The following is a 21,073-nucleotide window of genomic DNA, read 5'->3' on the forward strand; positions in this document are numbered from 1 at the left end:
ACACACTCAGTGTGTGAGTTTAGAGTTTATAAGTTTGTTCATTTGAGTTTAAGAGTTCATAAGTGTATGGATTTATGAGTTTATTAGTGTACAAGTTTGAGTTCAGAAACAAGAGGATTTTAACAAAATTAGTTTGAAGTTTAAATTAGTTTGAAGTTTGAATTTAGTTTAAAGTAGATAGATAGATAGATAGATAGATAGATAGATAGATAGATAGATAGATAGATAGATAGATAGATAGATAGATAGATAGATAGATAGATAGATAGATAGATAGATAGATAGATAGATAGATAGATAGATAGATAGATAGATAGATAGATAAGTGTCATAGATAGATAGATAGATAGATAGATAGATAGATAGATAGATAGATAGATAGATAGATAGATAGATAGATAGATAGATAGATAAGTGTCATAGATAGATAGATAGATAGATAGATAGATAGATAGATAGATAGATAGATAGATAGATAGATAGATAAGTGTCATAGATAGATAGATAGATAGATAGATAGATAGATAGATAGATAGATAGATAGATAGATAGATAGATAGATAGATAGATAGATAGATAGATAGATAGATAGATAGATAGATAGATAGATAGATAGATAGATAGATAGATAGATAGATAGATAGATAGATAGATAGATAGATAGATAGATAGATAGATAGATAAGTGTCATAGATAGATGAGTTTATTAGTTTAAATGAGTCTCAATGGCTCATATAGTATATAGAATGGCAGTTTGATTTAGTCTCTGGTTTCAAGGGATTTAGATTTGAATTTTTGGCAGTTGAGGAGTTTGAAAATCTGAACATTCCGCAATGTTAAGTCAATGGGAGTTTTTTCCGAGTTTGATCGTCATTTTTAGGAAAACCATAAGTCCGATCAGTTAGAAAAGATATTGCATACCGAGTCAGAACAGTTTGAGTGTCTGAGCCGAGTTTGGAGTATGTGGAGTTAAAGCTCTAGGAGGAGTTAGAGTTGTAAATTTTTGACAGAATAATAATAATAATAAGTTTAAATAGGATTTCAGTAAGTTGGCTCTTACAAGCCAACTTAATAATCTACATTGAGAGACCACATCCAAAATAAGAGGGGGTCCGTTGACAATTAGAAAGGCTTTTCTCGTAAACCGTTTTTTTCTTCTTCTTCTTTTGCTCGTCAAATTCTTTGTGTTATAACCGTGACTGGTCACTTGCAAGTCTTCAGGTTTATTTAGTTGGCGGACGTATCAATAGCGACATCGTGCGGTCAAATAAATAACTGGAGCTTTAATCCGCCAAGACTGAGCGTCCAATAGAATAGAATAGAATAGAATAGAATGTTCCTGAAACAAACAAAACAGTTATAACAATATGATAGAATAGAATGTTCTTGAAACAAAACAAAAAAGTTATACTAATGTGATTTACAAAAGTATTGGCTGTTGTAATTTACAATAGCTGGTTTACTGGTGCCCAGCATGAATGCATTGGAAAAGCTTTTTAAAAATCTGGCTTTGGACTCTTTCTTGGGAGATTGGAGATCTGGCATCTGGTAAAGTGGGACTGTCAATATAATTCCACTAAATACAGCATAATTAAACACAACTCCCATTTGCTGCATTTGAGCACTAAGCTAGTTTCATGCACACTTTTAGCATACGTGAACTGCGTAGATGAATATTTACCATATGAGATTGGTATTTGAGAGAGATAGCTTTGACAGATACTTAAAAAAAATATATAATATTTTTGTGAGTTGGTCTTCCAGTTTCTCCTGCTCTGTAATTCAGACGTTTCAAACTCTAATGCAAAAGCTGAAATGCATACTGTTTGTTTGGCGTATACTGTAAACGATTGCAAAAATGTGATTTTACAAGCCTAACTAGCTCCATGCGTCACCTCGTGAAACGCCTTTACATCGATTGTATTGATAACCGATTCCCGAACAAATTATTATTATGATTCACTCGAACCGATTCAAAGCGTTAAAGAACTCTCGACAGCAAGTGATTCCTTTGTTTAGGAGTAAAACTATAGGTGGGAACATTATTGTTAACAAAATTGGGAATTGTTCATATTAATATTACTCAATGAAATTAATATTAGCTTATTTATTTGTTGTTAACAGTTTGCTAGTGAAAAATAACATTTGACACAATATAGGCCTATAAAACTAGTCATAAACAGTCCTTCACAGCAAATTTACAACAAGAAATGAAATATACAATGGCTCGCGGAGGGTAGGAACATTGACGATGACTAGTGAATCTTCTTTTACCCGGTTCCTTATTGAACCATTCGAATGAACCGATTCGCCAAAAATCGAACTTCCCAATTCTAACACGTCTATCGACAGAAAGACAAGTTCTAATGTAACCATTACTCTTGGACATTTGTTTCGTCGAATAAACCGTAATATTTTATATTTTTGTTTCCTTTCATTTTGTATGGACTGTTGGAAAAACTCAAGCTCATTCCCTTCCTTGTTTAAATTCTCCAAAACTTGAAAAACCAGATCTCACGGGACAGGTACGTTTTAAATTGACAAAGGACGGTCCATTGAAAGAAGAAGAGAGAAGAACCACAAGGTCATGATTATATCTCCACTGAAAGTTTTCCACACGTTATTACAAGTCTTATGACACATTATGGCGGTTAACTTAAGTAAAAACGGACCTGCGCTTACAGAAGCATATAATGATGTGGTGAACGGGAAAACTGACACAAACTGGTAAGAAAGGCTTTGATACGAATTATCCTACTAAAACATACTATATAAAATGGATGAATGTGTGGCTTTTTCCTAGTATTAATAGGAGATCAAGTTTATTGTAGTGTACTGAAGTAAAAAAAAAAAAAATAGGATCCTTTCCCTTTAAAAAAAGGAACAGTCATATGCAAATACCTTTTTAAGACTCGCAAAGTATTATATTAGAAATCCTGCGTCAAAAGGGAATAAATATACAACTGGTAATTTGGGTTATTTTTACACATTAGATATGATTGATGTGATGATGTCTCAGAATTTATAGCATAGTGGTTATGTAATTTTGGTAATGGACAACCCTGAATCCAATGAATTAGGCATGTTTGTTTATTATAGGGTCTTGTTCACCTATGAGGGAAACAGCAATGACATCCGGGTTGCAGGGAAAGGAGGTGAGTGACTGGGAGTCGGTTCAAATGCAGATGAACATGCCAAGAGACTGATGTCATTCTTCTTGTGTCTAATACTTGTTTGAATCAGCAGTGGAAACCTGTTTTTTTTTTTTTTTTTTTTTTTAATCTGTGAATAATTTGAGTAATTATTATTTTATTTGTGTGTGTGTGTGTGTGTGTGTGTGTGTGTGTGTGTGTGTGTGTGTGTGTGTGTGTGTGTGTGTGGCTGTAATAGATGGTGGGCTTGAAGAGATGGTGGATGAACTGAACAGTGGTAAAATAATGTATGCCTTCTGTCAAGTAATCGACCCCAGCTGTGGAGTCCCCAAGTTTGTGCTCATCAACTGGGTATGAACAAAAGAAAAATGGACCAGAAAAGCAGAGCAAAAACATAATGTCCAAATGAAACATGTTTTGTTATGTTATAGGCCTATTTTTTATAATTATTTAATGAAAATAAATGTTTCATATAAGTTTATGAAAACGTATCATCTTCCATTATACACAAAATTATCCTGTTTTTATGCCTGCTTAAATTTTGCAAACAAAAAACTTTTGTTGTTTTTTATTTCTGTGCATTTTTGTATATGTTTCAGACTGGTGAAGGGGTTAAGGATGTTAGAAAGGGAGTTTGTGCCAATCATGTTCATTCAATGGGCAATTTTTTGAGGGTGAGTGTAAAAAGTGAAAATGTAATACTGTACTAATATTAATGGTATAATTAAAAAATTTTGTTTTTGTTATTATCATTGAACTGTGTGTTCGGCTTAAAGGGTGCTCATGTGACCATCAACGCCCGATCAGATGATGATGTTGAACCTGCTGCCATCATGGAGAAGGTGGCCAAGGGTGCTGGTGTCAACTACAACATCCACAAAGAGTCAAACCAGAACAGTAATTCTGAAACTCCTGGACGTGTGGTGAGTCGGTATGTAATGGTAAAAGATGCGGCCAGGGGCAGACTGGCCATAGGGACAACCGGGACCTTTCCCAGTGGGCTGGTCGCATAAAGGCTGTTTCACGTAGGCTGTGGCAAGCGCAACTGTCTAGTTCATTTTCGATGAGAGGCACGCGGAAAGCGGCAAATCACATGCAGTTTTGCTAGCGGTGCACAGGCAGTGCGCAAGCGGTGCTCATACACCCAAAATCCTGCTGCTTTCACGTGCACGGCTCTTTTCGCGGCAGGTGCAGCGCGAGAAAAAAATATGTTATCTCTTGCTGCGCGGCTGCGGCAGCCGCGTCTGGTGTAGCCAATAAGTGAATGTTTTATTCACGGCCAATCATACAAAATTTTAACTGAACTGCTAATGATTTGATATAACTACTAAATGAACTATATTCACAGTTAAAGAAAAACAATGTGAGCCCAGTTTAAAATCTGTTTTGTCCAATTACATCTAAATTTTACAACTGAGTGTTGCCAGGACACTTTTCAATTAGGTGAGATAAAATAGGTGCAGAATATTTCTCTCACATACTTTGCAAATCTGCTGCTGCTGTTGGTGCTTGTAAGTGACTTCGCAAGTTATTGTTGATTGTAACTATGGCAACAGCTGCTCTTGAATCCACGACACTAGCACCACCTTGACTGCAAAAAACACTTCCTGTACTAGAGAATGTGTCGATTACACCGCTTGCCGCGTCCCGCGTGGAAAGGCCTTAACGGTGCCGAACGGCTGCAGAACGGCGCAGTTGTTTTTTTTTGTTACGTTTGCATGATAAACAATTGTGGTATTATGTTTGCTTGCCACTTAATGTCTAATGTAAAATCTGGGTCCTGAAGAAAAAACTGTTGTGAAATGTTGCCTTAGTGTTACAGTAAAATAAATTATCTTGTAATATGCACAAAATAGAACGGAATAAAATTAATCTCTGATTCCACATTTTTGAATTATGTGCATAACATTTAATACTTTTTATAAAGTTTAAGTGTAAGTACATTACTCTTGTGTCTTTTTACCCCGCAGGGTTCTGTCTATAAGAAGGTCAGTGCCATTGATGAAATCCAAGGTACAAACAAAGATATCTTTTGGGCTCAGGCTGAGGTGAGGAAATGGAATGGTAAAACATCATGTATTTACTGTTTTGTGCTAAAAGAAGAAGAAAAACAAACAGCCTGGTCTCATGAACATTACTTGACCAACATTACTTGGCAACATTATTGCAAAACAAATTACATGCCTTTTCCAGTGAAACGTTCAGTGGTGGGTGCCAAAAAGGAGTGAAATGGTGTTGAAATCAAACAATGTTTTTAAGGTGAAAATTAGACGGAGGTTTTAATGAGTAAAACATACATCCCTATCCTAAAACATGAACCTACTGTAAACCTAACCAGTAGTGATCTAAAATCAAATAAGAGGTAGACACAAAACAGGCATCCTTACCTTGAACCAACGCCTAAACCTAAAAACTAAATGAGAAATAAAAAAAGCAAATTTTTTGAAGCAAACACGTCATTTCGTGTCACTTCTTTGACATTCTCACCTCGTGTTTCAACTTGCGTGCTTAACTGGGCTCGAATGTAGGTGGGTGTGTAATACAAGCATTCAAATGTATTGCTTTTACAATGATGCATTCTAGTAAAAGTGTTTTGATAACACAGTAGTGTGTGAGTAATAATGCAAAAAATAAGTGTTTATAAAGTCATAATCAGCCGTTGTAGTGGTGGTTATGTGAAGTAAATAAACACACAGTTGTTATAGTGCCTCTAGTGTTTATTTCACCAGGAAACTGCTACGAAGCGTAGAATTTAGCTTGTGAAAGTCAGTTAGCAAAAATGTAGTTATGGTTAGTTTATTCTATGAGACAGGTTGCTTAAAAATTTACTTTCACTATCGTCAGTTTTACTCAATCCTCCCATGTTCATATTACTCAAAATATTTATGTAACCAAGACAACTTAAAATGACTCAGTTGATTCACCTAAAAGCTTTTCTTAATCCATATGCAATGGAACTACTTTAATATTTTTTGTTTATGGTAAACTGAAACAGAGGATTTGTAGTTCCCATGGGACAGGGAGAGTAAATGTAAACATTAAGTATTATTTTGTTTCTATGAATATAAAGGGGGAGACTTGTTAGTGTTTAATATTTCGTTATGTTGAGATTTAGAAGAATGTCTGGTTTTGTACCAAAATTACTTGTTTGAGTTTAGTTCCCTCTACTTGGAAGTATTTAAGCTGATATTACTTTGTAAATTTAAGTTAAGAAAACTCATTTAAAACATGTGGAACCACTGTCTATGATCGAAACACGTTTAACCAAAGAGTTATTTTTTATGTGTACCTGCTCTTTCTTTTTTTGATAAGATTTTTCCCATTTTCTTTATCAGAAAGATGAGAAGAACAGGCGACAAGAGGAGCGCAGGAGGGCAGACGAGGAGAGACAGCGCCTGGAGAAAGAAAGTAGGCAACAGGACGAGAGAGAGGCAAATGAACGAGAACAAAGATGGAGAGAGAGAGCGAAACAGTTCGACCAACAGAGGCGAGTGATTATGTGTCAGTCCTATTCACATCATCAGAAACGACCAGCTGAACATGCTTGTCTGTGTGTGTTTAGATATTAAAGCTGAATCTGTAAGAATTTATTTCAAACATGATCAAATGTGTTAAACAGAGCTGAGAGTACTAAATTCTTACTCATAAGTGCTTATCAGAGCCCCCTTTGTGTCCACTATATGTGTCCTTTTGCTCCAGAGTGATTGTTCCTGTAATAATTGTACCATCGATCACTTTGGATAAAAGCGTCAGCTAAAATGACTACTTACTTGTCTCATAGGCTTTTTGAAAAGAAGCAAGAAGCCGGGAATAATAAACAGGAACAGCGAAAATGGGTGAAATGAAGGCTTTCATATTCTTCTCATTTCCTGGAATGAATCCGAACAATATAAAATCATATTGAAATGTGTCATTTTAGTCACTCATGATTGCCTTTTTTGTTGATTAAGGAGGAAGAGGAGAACGAACGCCAGACTCCTGTAAGCACAGGGATATTGCGATCTGAGTCTGTGCAAAAGGTCAATGTAAGTTCACCTTTACAGAGTCTAAACAGGAGTTAAATGGATAATTCACACAAAAATGTTAGTTCTTTAATTATTTACTTACCCTCATGACGTTCTTACTTCCATGGAACACAATTCTTGACAGAATGTCAGCCTCAGTCACCATTCACTTTCATTGTGTGGAAAAAGATGCAATAAAAAACTGTTGTTGTTTTTTTTTTCTGTGCATTTTTGTATATGTTTCAGACTGGTACAGGGGTTAAGGATATTAGAAAGATATTTGTGGGGCCTGGGTAGCTCAGCAAGTAAAGATGCTGACTACCACCCCTGGAGTCGTGAGTTCGAATCCAGGGCATTCTGAATGACTACAGCCAGGACTCCTAAGCAACCAAATTGGCCCGGTTGCTAGGGAAGAGTAGAGGGTAGAGTCACATGGGGTAACCTCCTTGTGGTTGCTATAATGTGGTTCGCTCTCAGTGGGGCATGTGGTGAGTTGTGTGTGGATGCCGGGGAGAATAGCGTGAAGCCTTCCTTTATGCTATGTCTCCGTGGTAATGCGCTCAACAAGCCACGTGTAAGATGCGCGGGTTGGCGGTCTCAGACGCGGAGTCAAATGAGATTCGTCCTCCGTCACTAGGATTGAGGCGAGCCACTACACCACCATGAGGACTTAGAGGGCATTGGAAATTGGGCATTCCAAATTGGGGAGTAAAAGGGTAGAATATAAAAAAAAGAAAAGAAAAAAAAGAAAGGAAGTTTGTGCCAGTCATGTTCATTCAATGGGCACTGAGTGTAAAGTGTGAAAAGGTAGTACTATACAAATTTTAATGTTCTATTAGAATTTTTTTTATTCTCACATTGAACTGTGTGTTTGGCTTAAAGAGTGCTCATGTGACCATCAACGCCCGATCAGATGATGATGTTGAACCTGCTGCTGCTGTGGCCAAGGGTGCTGGTGTCAACTACAGCATCCAAAAAGAATCAAACCAGAACAGTAATTCTGAACGTCCTGGACATGTGGTGAGTTGTATGTAACGGTAACAAATGCAGCCGGGGCGGACTGGCCATAGGGAGAACTGGGACTTTTCCCAGAGTTCCGGCGCGTAACGGTGCAAAACATGGCCGAACGGGCTGCATAACGGTCCCACGGTATGCCAAAGGGGGCCTAGACATGCACCTATGCCCTCCCAGCCCCCCCCCCCCCCCCTCGCTCAACAACTTATGGGCAGCTACCCCCCTCCCTGCTCAAAAACTTCTGGGCAGGTTTTTATTTAAAATCCAGGGCCAATTTCTCTTCCCAGTCCGCCCCTGAATGCGGCCTTCTCGTACCCTTATGTTTTTACAGATATCATATCAGTTATCACTCACTTGTGCAGTAAACAATGTTTTCACTTAGTGCAGTGGTTGTAGGTCTGTTTTGATGGGGTCATGGACAACAGGGGGAAAAAACAGTACTAAATGGAAATAATAAAATGCAACTAAATATATAATTGTGCAGAGTTTGGATAGCAGAATAGATCGACCAAGGCTATTAAAATATTGTGTATGTTGTTTGTAATAATAATACATTTCAATGTTAGTTTTAAGGACTTTTTTTGTTACGTTTGCAGGATAAAAAATCGTGGTATTATGTTGACTAATGTAAAATCTGGGTCCTGAAGAAAAAACTGTTGTGAAATGTTGCATTAGTGTTACAGTAAAATAAATCATCTTGTAATATGCACAAAATAGAACGGAATAAAATTAATCTGATTCCAAATTTTTTAATTATGTGCTTAACATTTAATACTTTTTATAAAGTTTAAGTGTAAGTACATTACTCTTGTGTCTTTTTACCCCGCAGGGTTCTGTCTATAAGAAGGTCAGTGCCATTGATGAAATCCAAGGTACGAACAAAGACATCTTTTGGGCTCAGGCTGAGGTGAGGAAATGGAATGGTAAAACATCATGTATTTACTGTTTTGTGCTAATAAAACAGCCTGGTCTCATGTACATTACTTGACCATGGCAACATTATTGCAAAACAAATGACATGCCTTTTCCAGTGAAATTTGAAAATTAGATGATTTTAATGAGTAAAACATACATCCCTATCCTAAAATATGAACCTACTGTAAACCTAACCAATAGTGATCTAAAATCAAATAAGAGGTAGACACAAAACAGGCATCCTTACCTTGAACCAACGCCTAAACCTAAAAACGAAATGAGAAATATATAAAAAGCAAATTTTTTGAAGCAAACACGTCATTTCGTGTCACTTCTATGACATTCTCACCTCATGTTTCAACTTCAGAATTTAGCTTGTGAAAGTCAGTTTGCAAAAATGTAGTTATGGTTAGTTTATTCTATGAGACTAGGTTGCTTAAATATTTACTTTCACTATCGTCAGTTTTACTCAATCCTCCCATGTTCATATTACTCAAAAAATGTATGTAACCAAGACAACTTAAAATGACTCAGAAAAATGATTCACCTAAATGATTAAGAAAAAAGCTTTTCTTAATCCATATGCATTGGGACAACTTTAATATTTTTTGTTTATGGTAAACTGAAACAAAGGATGTCTAGTTCCCATGCTTGCTTTCCTTGGGACTCGACAGGGAGAGTACATTTAAAGATTAAGTATTATTTTGTGTCTATGAATATAAAGGGGGAGACTTGTTAGTGTTTAATGTTTCATTATGTTAAGATTTAGAAGAATGTCTGGTTTTGTACCAAAATTACTTGTTTCAGTTTAGTTCCCTCTACTTCAAGTATTTAAGTTGATATTACTTTGTAAATTTAAGTTAAGAAAACTCTTTTAAAACAAGATTTTTCCCATTTTCTTTATCAGAAAGATGAGAAGAACAGGCGAAAAGAGGAGCGCAGGAGGGCAGACGAGGAGAGACAGCGCCTGGAGAAAGAAAGTAGGCAACAGGACGAGAGAGAGGCAAATGAACGAGAACAACGACGGAGAGAGAGAGCGAAACAAATCGACCAGCAGAGGCGAGTGATTATGTGTCAGTCCTATTCACATCATCAGAAACGACCAGCTGAACATGCTTGTTGTGTGTTTAGATATTAAAGCTGAATCTGTAAGAATTTATTTCAAACATGATCAAATGTGTTAAACAGAGCTGAGAGTACTAAATTCTTACTCATAAGTGCTTATCAGAGCCCCCTTTGTGTCCACTATATGTGTCCTTTTGCTCCAGAGTGATTGTTCCTGTAATAATTGTACCATCGATCACTTTGGATAAAAGCGTCAGCTAAAATGACTACTTACTTGTCTCATAGGCTTTTTGAAAAGAAGCAAGAAGCCGGGAATAAAAAACAGGAACAGCGAAAATGGGTGAAATGAAGGCTTTCATATTCTTCTCATATCCTGGAATGAATCCGAACAATATAAAATCATATTGAAATGTGTCATTTTAGTCACTCATGATTGCCTTTTTTGTTGATTAAGGAGGAAGAGGAGAACGAACGCCAGACTCCTGTAAGCACAGGGATATTGCGATCTGAGTCTGTGCAAAAGGCCAATGTGAGTTCACATTTTCTGAGTCTAAACAGGAGTTAAATGGATAGTTCACACAAAAATGTTAGTTCTTTAATTATTTACTTACCCTCATGACGTTCTTACTTCCATGGAACACAATTCTTGACAGAATGTCAGCCTCAGTCACCATTCACTTTCATTGTGTGGAAAAAGATGCAATGAAAGAGAATCTCCTTTTGTGTTCTAACGTAGAAATGAAGTCATATGGGTTTGGAATAACATGAGGGTGAGTAATTAGTGACATAATTTTCATTTTTACTTTAACTGTTCCTGTAATAAAGAAAACTTTAAGAAATCATACTGTACCCTGCATACTTAAATACTTAGTTTTTTCAGGAAGCTGCGTCAATCATCTCTCAGTGTTCCATAAATCCCAGGGAGCTGTTCAAGGAGAGGGAGAGGACATTGGTCAACAGTGGAAAGCAGTCCTCTGCAACCCGACCAGGTATAGAGAAATCCATCAGAAGTTCTGAAAAACCTCATGTAAAAACATGTGCAGTCTCAAGCCTTTTATCCCAAAATTCGGATTACTCATGTCTGTTCCCTCAGGTCAGCTGAGAAGCCCATTTTTATCCCAGCAAGCAGCAAATGTGGGAAACCCTCCCAGTGAGCCCTTATCTCCAATACACCCTATGGTGCCTGCCTCAGTGTCATATGTTCCAGCACCGATCTCTTCTGAGTATGACGCTCCTGGCATCTCAGTGAAAAATCCAGGTGAATAAAGACAATAATCCCTCTTGATTTTTTGGTTAAGGAATTTAAAGGGATAGTTAACGCAAAAATGAAAATTCTGTCATAATTTACTCACCCTCATATCGTTCCAAATCATCTGTGGAACACCAAAAGAAAAGTTTAGCAGGATGGATGAGCTCCTTTCTTCCATACAATGAAAGTGGAGTGGGACCAGGTGCTCTCAAGCTCCAAAAAGGACAAAAAAGCATTATAATAGTAGTCCATAGGACTTGTGCGCTATTTTCAAAATCTTCTGAAGCAATTCGGTTAGTTGTTTAGATGAGAAATATACAGAAATTTAAAGGAATACTGTAGGTCACCTACAAATTTTAATTCTCTAAACATTTATTTACCCTCATGTTATCCCATATGTGTATGACTTTCTTTCTTCAGCAGAACACAAATGAAGATTTTTAGAAGAATATTTCAGCTCCGTTGGTCCATTTAATGCAAGTGAATGGTGGCCAGAAATTTGATGCTTCAAAAAGTACATAACGGCAGCATAAAAATAATCCATACAACTCCAGTGGTTGAATCTAATCTTCAGAAGTTATATGATAGGTGTGGAAAAGAAACAGATCAGTATTTAAATTATTTTTAACTAGAATTCTCCTCCCTGCCCAGTAGATGGCGATATGCATGGAGAATGCAAATCGCAAAAAAAAACAAAGAAGAAAAATGGAACGTATGTAGTAAAAAGGACTTAAATATCTATACGTTTCTCACCCATGCCTCTCATATCGCTTCAGTAGACATGGATAAAACCACTGGAGTCGTATGGATTACTTTTATGCTGCCTATTTTAGACCTTCAAAGTTCTGGCCACTATTTACTTGCATTGTTTGGACCTACAGAGCTGAGAAATGTTTCTAAATCTCTTTGTTGTGCTCAGCAGAAGAAAGAAAGTCATGCACATCTGGGATGGCCTGAGAGAGAGTAAATGATGAGAGAATATTCATCTTTGAGTGAGCTATTCTTTCAAGTCATAATTCACTGAAAATCTTGCTTGACATCCGTGGTCACCATTCACTTTCATTGTATGGAAAATCATTTTGAGTTTTGGTGAACTGTTTCTTTAAGGTTTACTTGAATGTTGAACAGTTGTTATTTCTGTCTTTCAGACCACTTCTATGAGGATTCATTTGGAGCTGAGCAGGCTGAGGGATCAGAAGACGGATGGGAAGGTATTTGTTCTCTCTGTTACTGTTACTTATGTCAGACAGTGTCATATTTGTGTCTGAAATCTGAATTACTGTGCATCCAGTTGTAGATTCTGTTGAGGCGGTATCATCCCCAGCTACTGTGTACCAAACTAAGCAAAGTGAAGATAAAAACAACATTTATGCAAATCTCCCTTCACAAAGTCACTATCACATTCATCAGGTTGGTACCTTGTCCCGAGACCTCAAACCAAGCTTCCATTACGTATTAGTGGTATTTTTTAATTACTTACTGTTTAATACTATAATAGTAACATAACACATTTTAAATAGCTGTCTGGAATACTTGATTCTGATTGACCAGTTGCAGGATTCTGCAATAATATAGTTATATATAATGACAGTTAAACGGTAAAATTGACTGTTGTCCCAGCCAACTGATTTCCTACAGTTGTTCTACTTCATGTCTCTTGTATCATTTCGAAGTATTCTTTTTAATAATTTTTTTTTTTTGGTGACACTTTACAACAAGGTTCCATTTTGTTATATTATTTAATGCATTAAGTATCATAAAAAGCACGTAACAATCTATTTTTACAGCATTAATGAATAATTTTATTAAATAAAAAACAATTGTTCATTGTTATTTCATGTTAGTTCATAGTGCTAATGTTAACAAATACAACTTTTGTTTTAAAAAATGTATTTGTATATGTTCAAATTAAATATGAACTAAAATTAATAAATGCTTAATAAGTATTGTTCATTGTTAGTTCATGTTAATGAATATTGTTAACTAATTTTAACAGACGGAACCTTATTGTAAAGTGTAACCATTTAATTTTTTGTTCACATAAATATCTCAAATTAACATTTTAAGCCTATTTATTGCTAAGCAGCCATGTAAAAAGTGGTATACAGTACAGTCAGTAGGTCATTATTGAAAAATATACCCCTTTAGGCAGAAACACAATCATTCTGCTTTGCATTGATATTTGTCAGTTGGCTCTACATTGTACCTTATATAAAATACTATTTGTGCATCACATAATTGCTGTACAGAATAGGCTGCTTCAAATGATCATGGCAAGTATCAGGCTAACTCATGCTGTTTTATGTTTTTCCTGACAATGTGAAGGATTTTGAATCCCCCACTGCTGAAGAGAAGGAAACAGGTGATAACGAGAACATCTGCGCAAGAGCACTGTATGACTATCAAGCATGTGAGTGGTCTAATTTTGCAGTATTACCTAAATCTTAATGCAATATATTGTACACTGTAATATCTATAACAATGTTGCAGAAAGGCAATTCTGATTCAAATTGAGAGGAAAGCTAGCCCAAATTAGTACAAATTACTAGTTTTCCAAACTACAGTTGTGACGAGGAGGAGGGCGGGGCTGGGCTGTGACTACGCATGCCCGGCCCCAATTGGGCTAATCAGCCGAGGAGAGGGATAAATGTAGCAGAACGCAGCAGTTCGGGAAAGAGAGAGCCACATGCAGCTGCCATGTGTGCGTTTGTGTTCTGTGTGTCTTTTGTTTAAGTCCTTATTAAATATTATTTTGACTGTAGTCATCACCAGAGCATCCCTCCTCCTTCCCGGGCTTCGGCACCAATGTAACAAGGTTAAGGTTGGGAAAGGAAGAGGCGGGAACTGGCTGAACTGTCAAAATAATATTTAATAAGAACTTAAACAAACACACAGAACACCAACGCACACATGGCAGCATGTGGCTCTCTCTCTCTCTCCCGAACTACCGCATTTATACCAATCCTCGGCTGATTAGCCCAATTGGGGGCCGGGCGTGCATAGTCACGGCCCGGACCCACCCTCCTCCTCGTCACAACAGTGTTTGAAAATGTTTGTTAATGTAGGAATAAATAAACTTAAGGATGTTCTGTTCACTTTAATGAACAGAGATATTGCTATTGATATCAATATGTGATTTTTATTTCCTTTTTGTCTCCTCTACAGTGGATGACACAGAGATCACTTTTGACCCAGATGATATTATAGAAGGCATAGAGATGATAGATGTGGGCTGGTGGAGGGGTTACAGTCCTGACGGTCACTACGGAATGTTTCCTGCTAACTATGTTGAGCTGCTTTAATCCTGCACTAACCAATCAGACGCTATACCAAGTGACAGGCTGGTCATAACATGACGTTTCATCTTGGAGTCACCAGGCGTTTGGAGAATCTTTTACCTTTTACCTGTCTTATGTAACAATAAAGTTGTGTGACCTTTTTGATTTTATTTTAATCTTGTCTCAAATAAACCAATAAACAAAGCAGAGAAAATACCCTTTTGATTTTGTATAAATATGAATATGATTTGAAATATTTTCATACTCAGATTCCTGAAAAAACACTCTCACCTCAAAATGACTGACCGGTCTACAAATAAAATATGTTCCTATTGCTATTAAAGCAGATGTTGGGAACCTTTATTCTGTTAAGGGATATTTGAGTGTTTACTAAATTATTCTTGGGCCATACAATTGCTTGCTATTTCTCGTGTGTTGAAATAAACATATGCATTCCGTTACGTGCTCACGCACCAAAAAAAACAAGTCAAAAGGTCTTTCTATAATACAATGTTTTGCACTGTTATTATTTAAAATAATTTTTAATTATTATATATATATTTTTTTAAGTTAATGGAATCAAGGTCATTTCTTGCTTTTCAAGTTATTTCTCAAATTACATCACGGGCTGGGTAAAATGGTCTTGTGGGCCTTATACGGCTCCACCTCTGTAGTAAAGGAATAGTTCACCAAAAAAATTTAAATTCTCCCATCATTTTACTCACACTCATGCCATCCCAGAAATGTATGACTTTCTTTCTTCTACAGAACACAAACAAGATTTTTAGAAAAGAAATCTCAGCTCTGTTGGTCCCAAGGAGCTCTAAAATGCAGGTGCAATGCAAGTGAGTGGTGACTAAAACTTTGAAGCTCCAAAAAGCACATAAAGGCAGCATAAAAGTAATCCATACATCTCCAGTGGTTAATTCCATATCTCCAGAAGCGATGATAGGTGTGTGTGAGAAACAGATCAATTTTTCTTACTATAAATCTCTCTCTTATAGTGTTCTCTTCTGTCCAAAAAGTAATTATTTTATTATTGATGATTACACTCTTTTTGCATATCGTCACCTACTGAGCAGGGAGGAGAATTTATAGGAAAAAAAGGACTTAAATATCCTTAAATATTTTTGGGGTGAATTATTTCTTTAACATAATCTTCCCTCACAAACATGTATCATGGTAACTAATTACAAAATACCACAGTTAAAACCCTTACTAAAATTGACTGTGGTGGTATCATGATGGTATCAGATAATGAATACTATATTCATGCACCATGGTTTTTACAAATTCCAAGGTACTACATTGGTATTACCATGATACATGTCCAAAACTATGACAATACCATTGTATTATAATTACAACTAATATATTAGCATTCACTTTTATTGAAAAAAAAAATTTAATTATGTAATATTATGTAACTATGGTATATTGGCGCAAACAACGGTTACAATGGTACATTTTGTACTTTTGTGTGGGTCCTACACCTCAATGTATGGAATGCGTAGGAGTCGTGACGTCAAATTCACGCGCCGCGATGCTTACAGAAGTGCCTCGTCGACGTCATCAGACTGATTCTGCTAGTTTTGGAGGAAGAGGAAGAAGACATGGCCGCAAGGTTACTGTTGAGATCTGCCGTACGGGCCGCAACGACCTGTCGGGCATCTCCCGTGGCCGCTATAAGCAGAGGGATGGCCGCCGGAGGTCAGTCTTTCATCCCAGTGTATTTATTGCACGAGAATGGCCGCAGCATCATTCGCGAGGCAGTTTGAACGCGTGCCAAGGACGTGATGCCTTCCGCGGAGGCCGATGCTGTAACTTCACGGGCAGTTTAAACGGGAAAATATGTGTTCAGTTATGATTTATCTTCATGTATTTTAAGAAATTAAGTTGGCTTGTTGTTTAAACGTGTATTGATGATATTTTGGGCAGTAGTTTTAGAGAGAAGTCATACATATGTTAGATTGTCTTTTAGCAGACACAGTCAAACAAACAGAAATGGACTGTGGATTTCAGGACCGGAATAAATTGTATTTTGACGTTTTGTCTGGCAGGTATTCCCACTGATGAGGAACAGGCCACTGGACTTGAGAAGAAGATTATGCACGCCCTGAAAACAGGCTCCGTATGTATTATGATCTCTTTCGAAATTTAAAAAAAAAAAAAAAGCTGTCAAGCATTAACTGCCAAAACCAGAATAGTCAAAAGTTCACAGTACAAGCCTCTTTAAATTGATATTTGCTCTCTGGTGCTATAATTATTTTTAACATTATTTTTAAGCAAAAAACAAAGTTGATATCAGAATGAACATTATTGCCAAGTGTGCTTACACAAGGAATTTGTATTGGTGACAGAAGCTTTCCATGCAGGGGGAAGCCAATAATCCTCTTGGCAGTCCAAACTGTCCTTTGTAATCTTCCGATGTCCCATTTTGTAGCTGAACCAAACCAGACAATTATTGAAGTGCAGAGGTCAGACTCAATGACTACTGAGTAGAACTGTATCAGCAGCACCTGTGGCAGGATGAACTTCCTCAGCTGGTGAAGGAAGTACAACCTCTGCTGGGCCTTTTTCCACATTGGAGTCAGTGTGGGTCCCCCACTTCAGGTCCTGTGAGATGTTTGTGCCCAGGAACCTGAATGACTCCACTGCTGCCATAGTGCTGTTTAGAATGGTAAGTGGTGTCAATGTTGGGGTGTTCCTCCTAAAGTCCACTATCATCTCCACCGTTTTGAGCGTGTTGAGCTTCAGGTTGTTTTGACTGCACCAGTGAGCCAGCCGTTCAACCTCCCTTCTGACAGTGACAGTAGTTGACAGTAGTGTCCTCTGTAAACTTCAGTAGCTTGACAGAGGGGTCCTTGTTGGTGCAGTCATCGGTATACAGTAGGGTTGGTTGATCTTCTCCATAGTCAGATCGTCCTATCGTCAGCCTTGTTGTGAAGGGCAACATCTCTTTGGAAATTACTTTTATGTATTTTATGTTTTAATCACAGATGCATAGGCTGCAGAGTTGTGGTCACAATGAACTGCTCTGTGGAAATAAAGCAAACTGAACTCAAAGCACCTCCTGAGCTGAGATGTCTGAGGTCATTTGCAGCACTCCTAGATGATACTGATCTTGCAAAAAAAAATTCAAAAGATAGAAACAAAGAAAGAGTGAGAACCTTTTAGATGCGCGTGTTCCGTGAGACAACATCCTTGGAGGGCACTAGTGCTGATCGTACATGTGCTGGAAGTGAAGAAGCTGCTGCCTGTCCGTCAGAATCTGGTGATCCACTGACAGATAGATGTGGGAACAGAGTTTGTGTAATTTAGTGTGGAGAATAGCTGGGATGATGGTGTTGAAAGCTGAACTGTCCGCAAAGTCCACAAAAAGGTTCCTTGCATATGTCCCTGGTCTGTCCAGATGTTGCAGGATATGATGCAATCCCATGTTAACGTCATCCACAGACCTGTTTGCTCGATAGGCAAATTGAAGGAGAACTTGTAAGGGTTCAGTGATATACTTCAGGTGGGCCAACACCAGTCTCCCAAATGACTTCATGACCAGCGACGTCAGAGCGATGGGGGTGTAGTCATTGAGTCCTGTGATTTGGGGTTTCTTTGGGACAGGAATGATGCTGGACCGTTTGAAGCAGCAGGGAACTTCACACTGCTCCAGTGATCTATTGAAGATCTGTGTGAAGCTGGTCAGCACAAGATTTTAGACAAGTGGGCGAAACACCATCTGGGCCATGTGCTTTCCTTGTCTTTTGTGTCCAGAGGACACGGCAAACCTCCTCTTCATAGATCTTAATTGCAGGTTGAGTAGCGGGGTGTTGCAGGAGGTGTTGATGTTTGTGTGAAGTGAAGGTCAGAGTGGGTTTGGGGTGTGAGAAATCGACAGTAATTTCAGACATTCAAGTCGTCAGCCAGTTGTTGGTTCCCTACATTGTTGGTAGATGGTGTTTTGAAGTTGCTGTCATTTAGGCCTCTCCACACTGATGCAGGGTCATTAGCTGAAAAATTGTTTTTCAGCTTATCGGAGTAGCTTCTTTTAGCCACACTGATTTCCTTAGTGTGTTCCTGGCCTGATTGTACAAGATTTTATCCCCACTTCTGTAAGCATCGTCTTTAGCCTGATGAAGCTGTCTGAGTTTTGCTGTAAACCATGGTTTGTCATTGTTGTATGTTAAATCCTAGTAACTTAACTTTCATGATTTCAGGCTTCGTTCAATGTTTTGTGAGAGTAGAATTCAGTTCCGTAAATCGAACCAAATAATCGTGCCCTTCATAATTAAAAAAAAATTAAATACAATTTTAATAAAATGCAGGAAATACAAATTTCAGGGTTTCTATCCAATTAATCGGTTAATCGAAAGATAATTGAAGATTAATCGATTATCAAAATAATCGTTAGTTGCAGCCCTACTTCTAACATATTCTGATACATTACTCTCACACATGTCCCTATTGCTTCCTTTTGCCCTGTGTCTACAAAATATCAACATTAAAGTTTACAATAAGTCTTATAATGCATATTATTGGCTAATTCAACTGTCCTTGTGAAAGTTCCATCATTATTTTAAAGGAATGCTTTATCCAAAAATGAAAATTGGTTTTGGGTGAGAACAGACCGAAATGTAACTCCTTTTTTTGCTGTACATCTTGCCATTGCAGTCTCTAGACACAATCATGGTTTCAAGCTTGAATACACTTCCTAGTGCTTGAGCCATGTTCTTGAAATCATGATTGCCAAGGAGACTGTTGTTGTCCAAATTGATAGTGAAAAAGGAGTTATATATTGGTCTGTTTCTCACCCTAAACTGATTGGGTCGATTAAGAAATCATGGATTTAAGGGTTTTATGGATTGATTTTATACTGCCTTTATGTGCTTTCTGGAGCTTCAAATTTCTAGCCACCATTCAATTGCATTGTAAGACCTTCTGAGATATTGTTCTACAAATCTTTGTGAGTGTTCTGCAGGAGAAAGAAAGTCATGCATATATGTGCTGGCACACGGTTGAATAAATAATGAGAGAATTTAAATTTGAGGTGACTCTTCCTTTTAAGTAATCTTATATCTAGTCCAACAGTAAAGTTGAATTGAAATTCCCACTGAAATGAACAATGAACAAATATCCCTTTAATGCATGCTGTCCATTATAGGAAGCATATTTTCAGTTTTGTAAGCTACAACAAATATATTAATACCTAGGAATGCAACCATATGAAGATTTTGGCCGATACCAATAACCGATATTTGCAGATAACCCTAAATCTGGATCTAAATCTGCAATTTGTGTGCCTGATTTTCAAAAACAAAAGGCTAAAGTTAAAGTTGCCACGTCCAGAGCATTCAAATTAAATCAAACGTGCAGTGGATAACTGCTTTTATTTAAAACAACTTCAACTGCAGAAAAACAGGAAGCTAAATAAAAATCTGAGTCTTCTAGCTGAAGCAAACTGACTGAAACTTCTTCCCTCTCCCAGGATCCGTACAATATGCTGAAGCCCAAAGAGTATGCTGGATCAAATTCAGACCCCCACCTTGTACCTTCAGTAACCAACAAAAGAGTTGTCGGCTGTGTCTGTAAGCTTTGATCTGAAGATTGTATTTCAGACATATTCATTTCATGTCAGTTCTTCTTGAATGTTGTGTTGAAGCAAATTATTGTGTTTCTTCTAGGTGAGGAAGACAACACAGCTGTGGTGTGGTTCTGGCTGCATGAAGGTGAACCCCAGCGCTGTCCCTCATGCGGTGCTCATTACAAGCTGGTTCCTCATGAGCTGCCTCACTGAGCCCGCTGACTCGCATATCAGAATTCCAGAGACATTGTGACCTCATTCACATTTGTCTTTTTGCAAAGAAGCACAGGAGATATAAACAATCTTTCCTCCTGCTGTGGGACACAAAATTCTAACAATTCCTAAAAACAACAGTTTATGTAAATTATATGAGTGTACATTTTTCACTCAGTCCAGTTACACCTAATAAACATGCTTGCTCTGACTTTGGCTCTTGTACTCTTATTTGGTTTCCTTACATTATTATTATCTATTAGTTTGGTCTGCCAAGGTGACATTTTGAAATGCTCCATGAACTTTGCTTCCCAAATTCCTAAAGGAGGGCTCTGTAGTGACTTTCTTTTCATTTGAAAAGCCACCAACATTAATAAAATGGAAAAGGAAATCACTGTTTTTTGTTTTATGATAGCTACAGCATTAAAGGGATAGTTCACCCAAAAATGAAAATTATCTTATATACTCACCCTCACTCCATCCCAGATGTGTTTTTTTACCTTCTGCAGGACACAGAGATTTTTAGAAGAATATCTCCGCTCTGGCCAGAACTCTGAAGGTCCAAGTATCACAGAAAGGCATTATAAAAGTATTCTTAATAACTTGAA

The 21,073-nt window shown here is 37.4% G+C and overlaps 2 protein-coding genes across 2 annotated transcripts; both read left to right on the forward strand.

Moving 5' to 3' along the window:
* The first annotated feature begins 2,338 nt into the window (after positions 1–2,338).
* LOC127635887 (drebrin-like protein B) lies at positions 2,339–14,881 on the forward strand. The gene is made up of 20 exons (XM_052116158.1): positions 2,339–2,727; positions 3,100–3,155; positions 3,391–3,503; positions 3,752–3,826; positions 3,929–4,075; positions 5,123–5,200; positions 6,488–6,639; positions 6,934–6,988; positions 7,103–7,177; positions 8,039–8,176; positions 9,000–9,077; positions 9,993–10,144; positions 10,436–10,490; positions 10,605–10,679; positions 11,031–11,139; positions 11,244–11,408; positions 12,548–12,610; positions 12,691–12,809; positions 13,725–13,809; positions 14,565–14,881. Exons 1-20 carry the CDS (start codon positions 2,645–2,647, stop codon positions 14,699–14,701), a joined length of 2,010 nt encoding a protein of 669 aa, XP_051972118.1. The 5' UTR covers positions 2,339–2,644; the 3' UTR covers positions 14,702–14,881.
* A 1,363-nt stretch (positions 14,882–16,244) lies between these two features.
* Positions 16,245–20,676, forward strand: LOC127635864 (cytochrome c oxidase subunit 5B, mitochondrial-like). Its single transcript, XM_052116113.1, has 4 exons — positions 16,245–16,387; positions 16,738–16,808; positions 20,157–20,256; positions 20,353–20,676. The coding sequence occupies exons 1-4, from the start codon at positions 16,291–16,293 to the stop codon at positions 20,463–20,465; spliced, it is 381 nt and encodes a 126-aa protein (XP_051972073.1). The 5' UTR covers positions 16,245–16,290; the 3' UTR covers positions 20,466–20,676.
* The last annotated feature ends 397 nt before the right edge of the window (positions 20,677–21,073 follow it).

Source organism: Xyrauchen texanus, chromosome 43 (genome assembly GCF_025860055.1).
Source record: "Xyrauchen texanus isolate HMW12.3.18 chromosome 43, RBS_HiC_50CHRs, whole genome shotgun sequence".
Lineage (NCBI taxonomy): Eukaryota > Metazoa > Chordata > Actinopteri > Cypriniformes > Catostomidae > Xyrauchen > Xyrauchen texanus.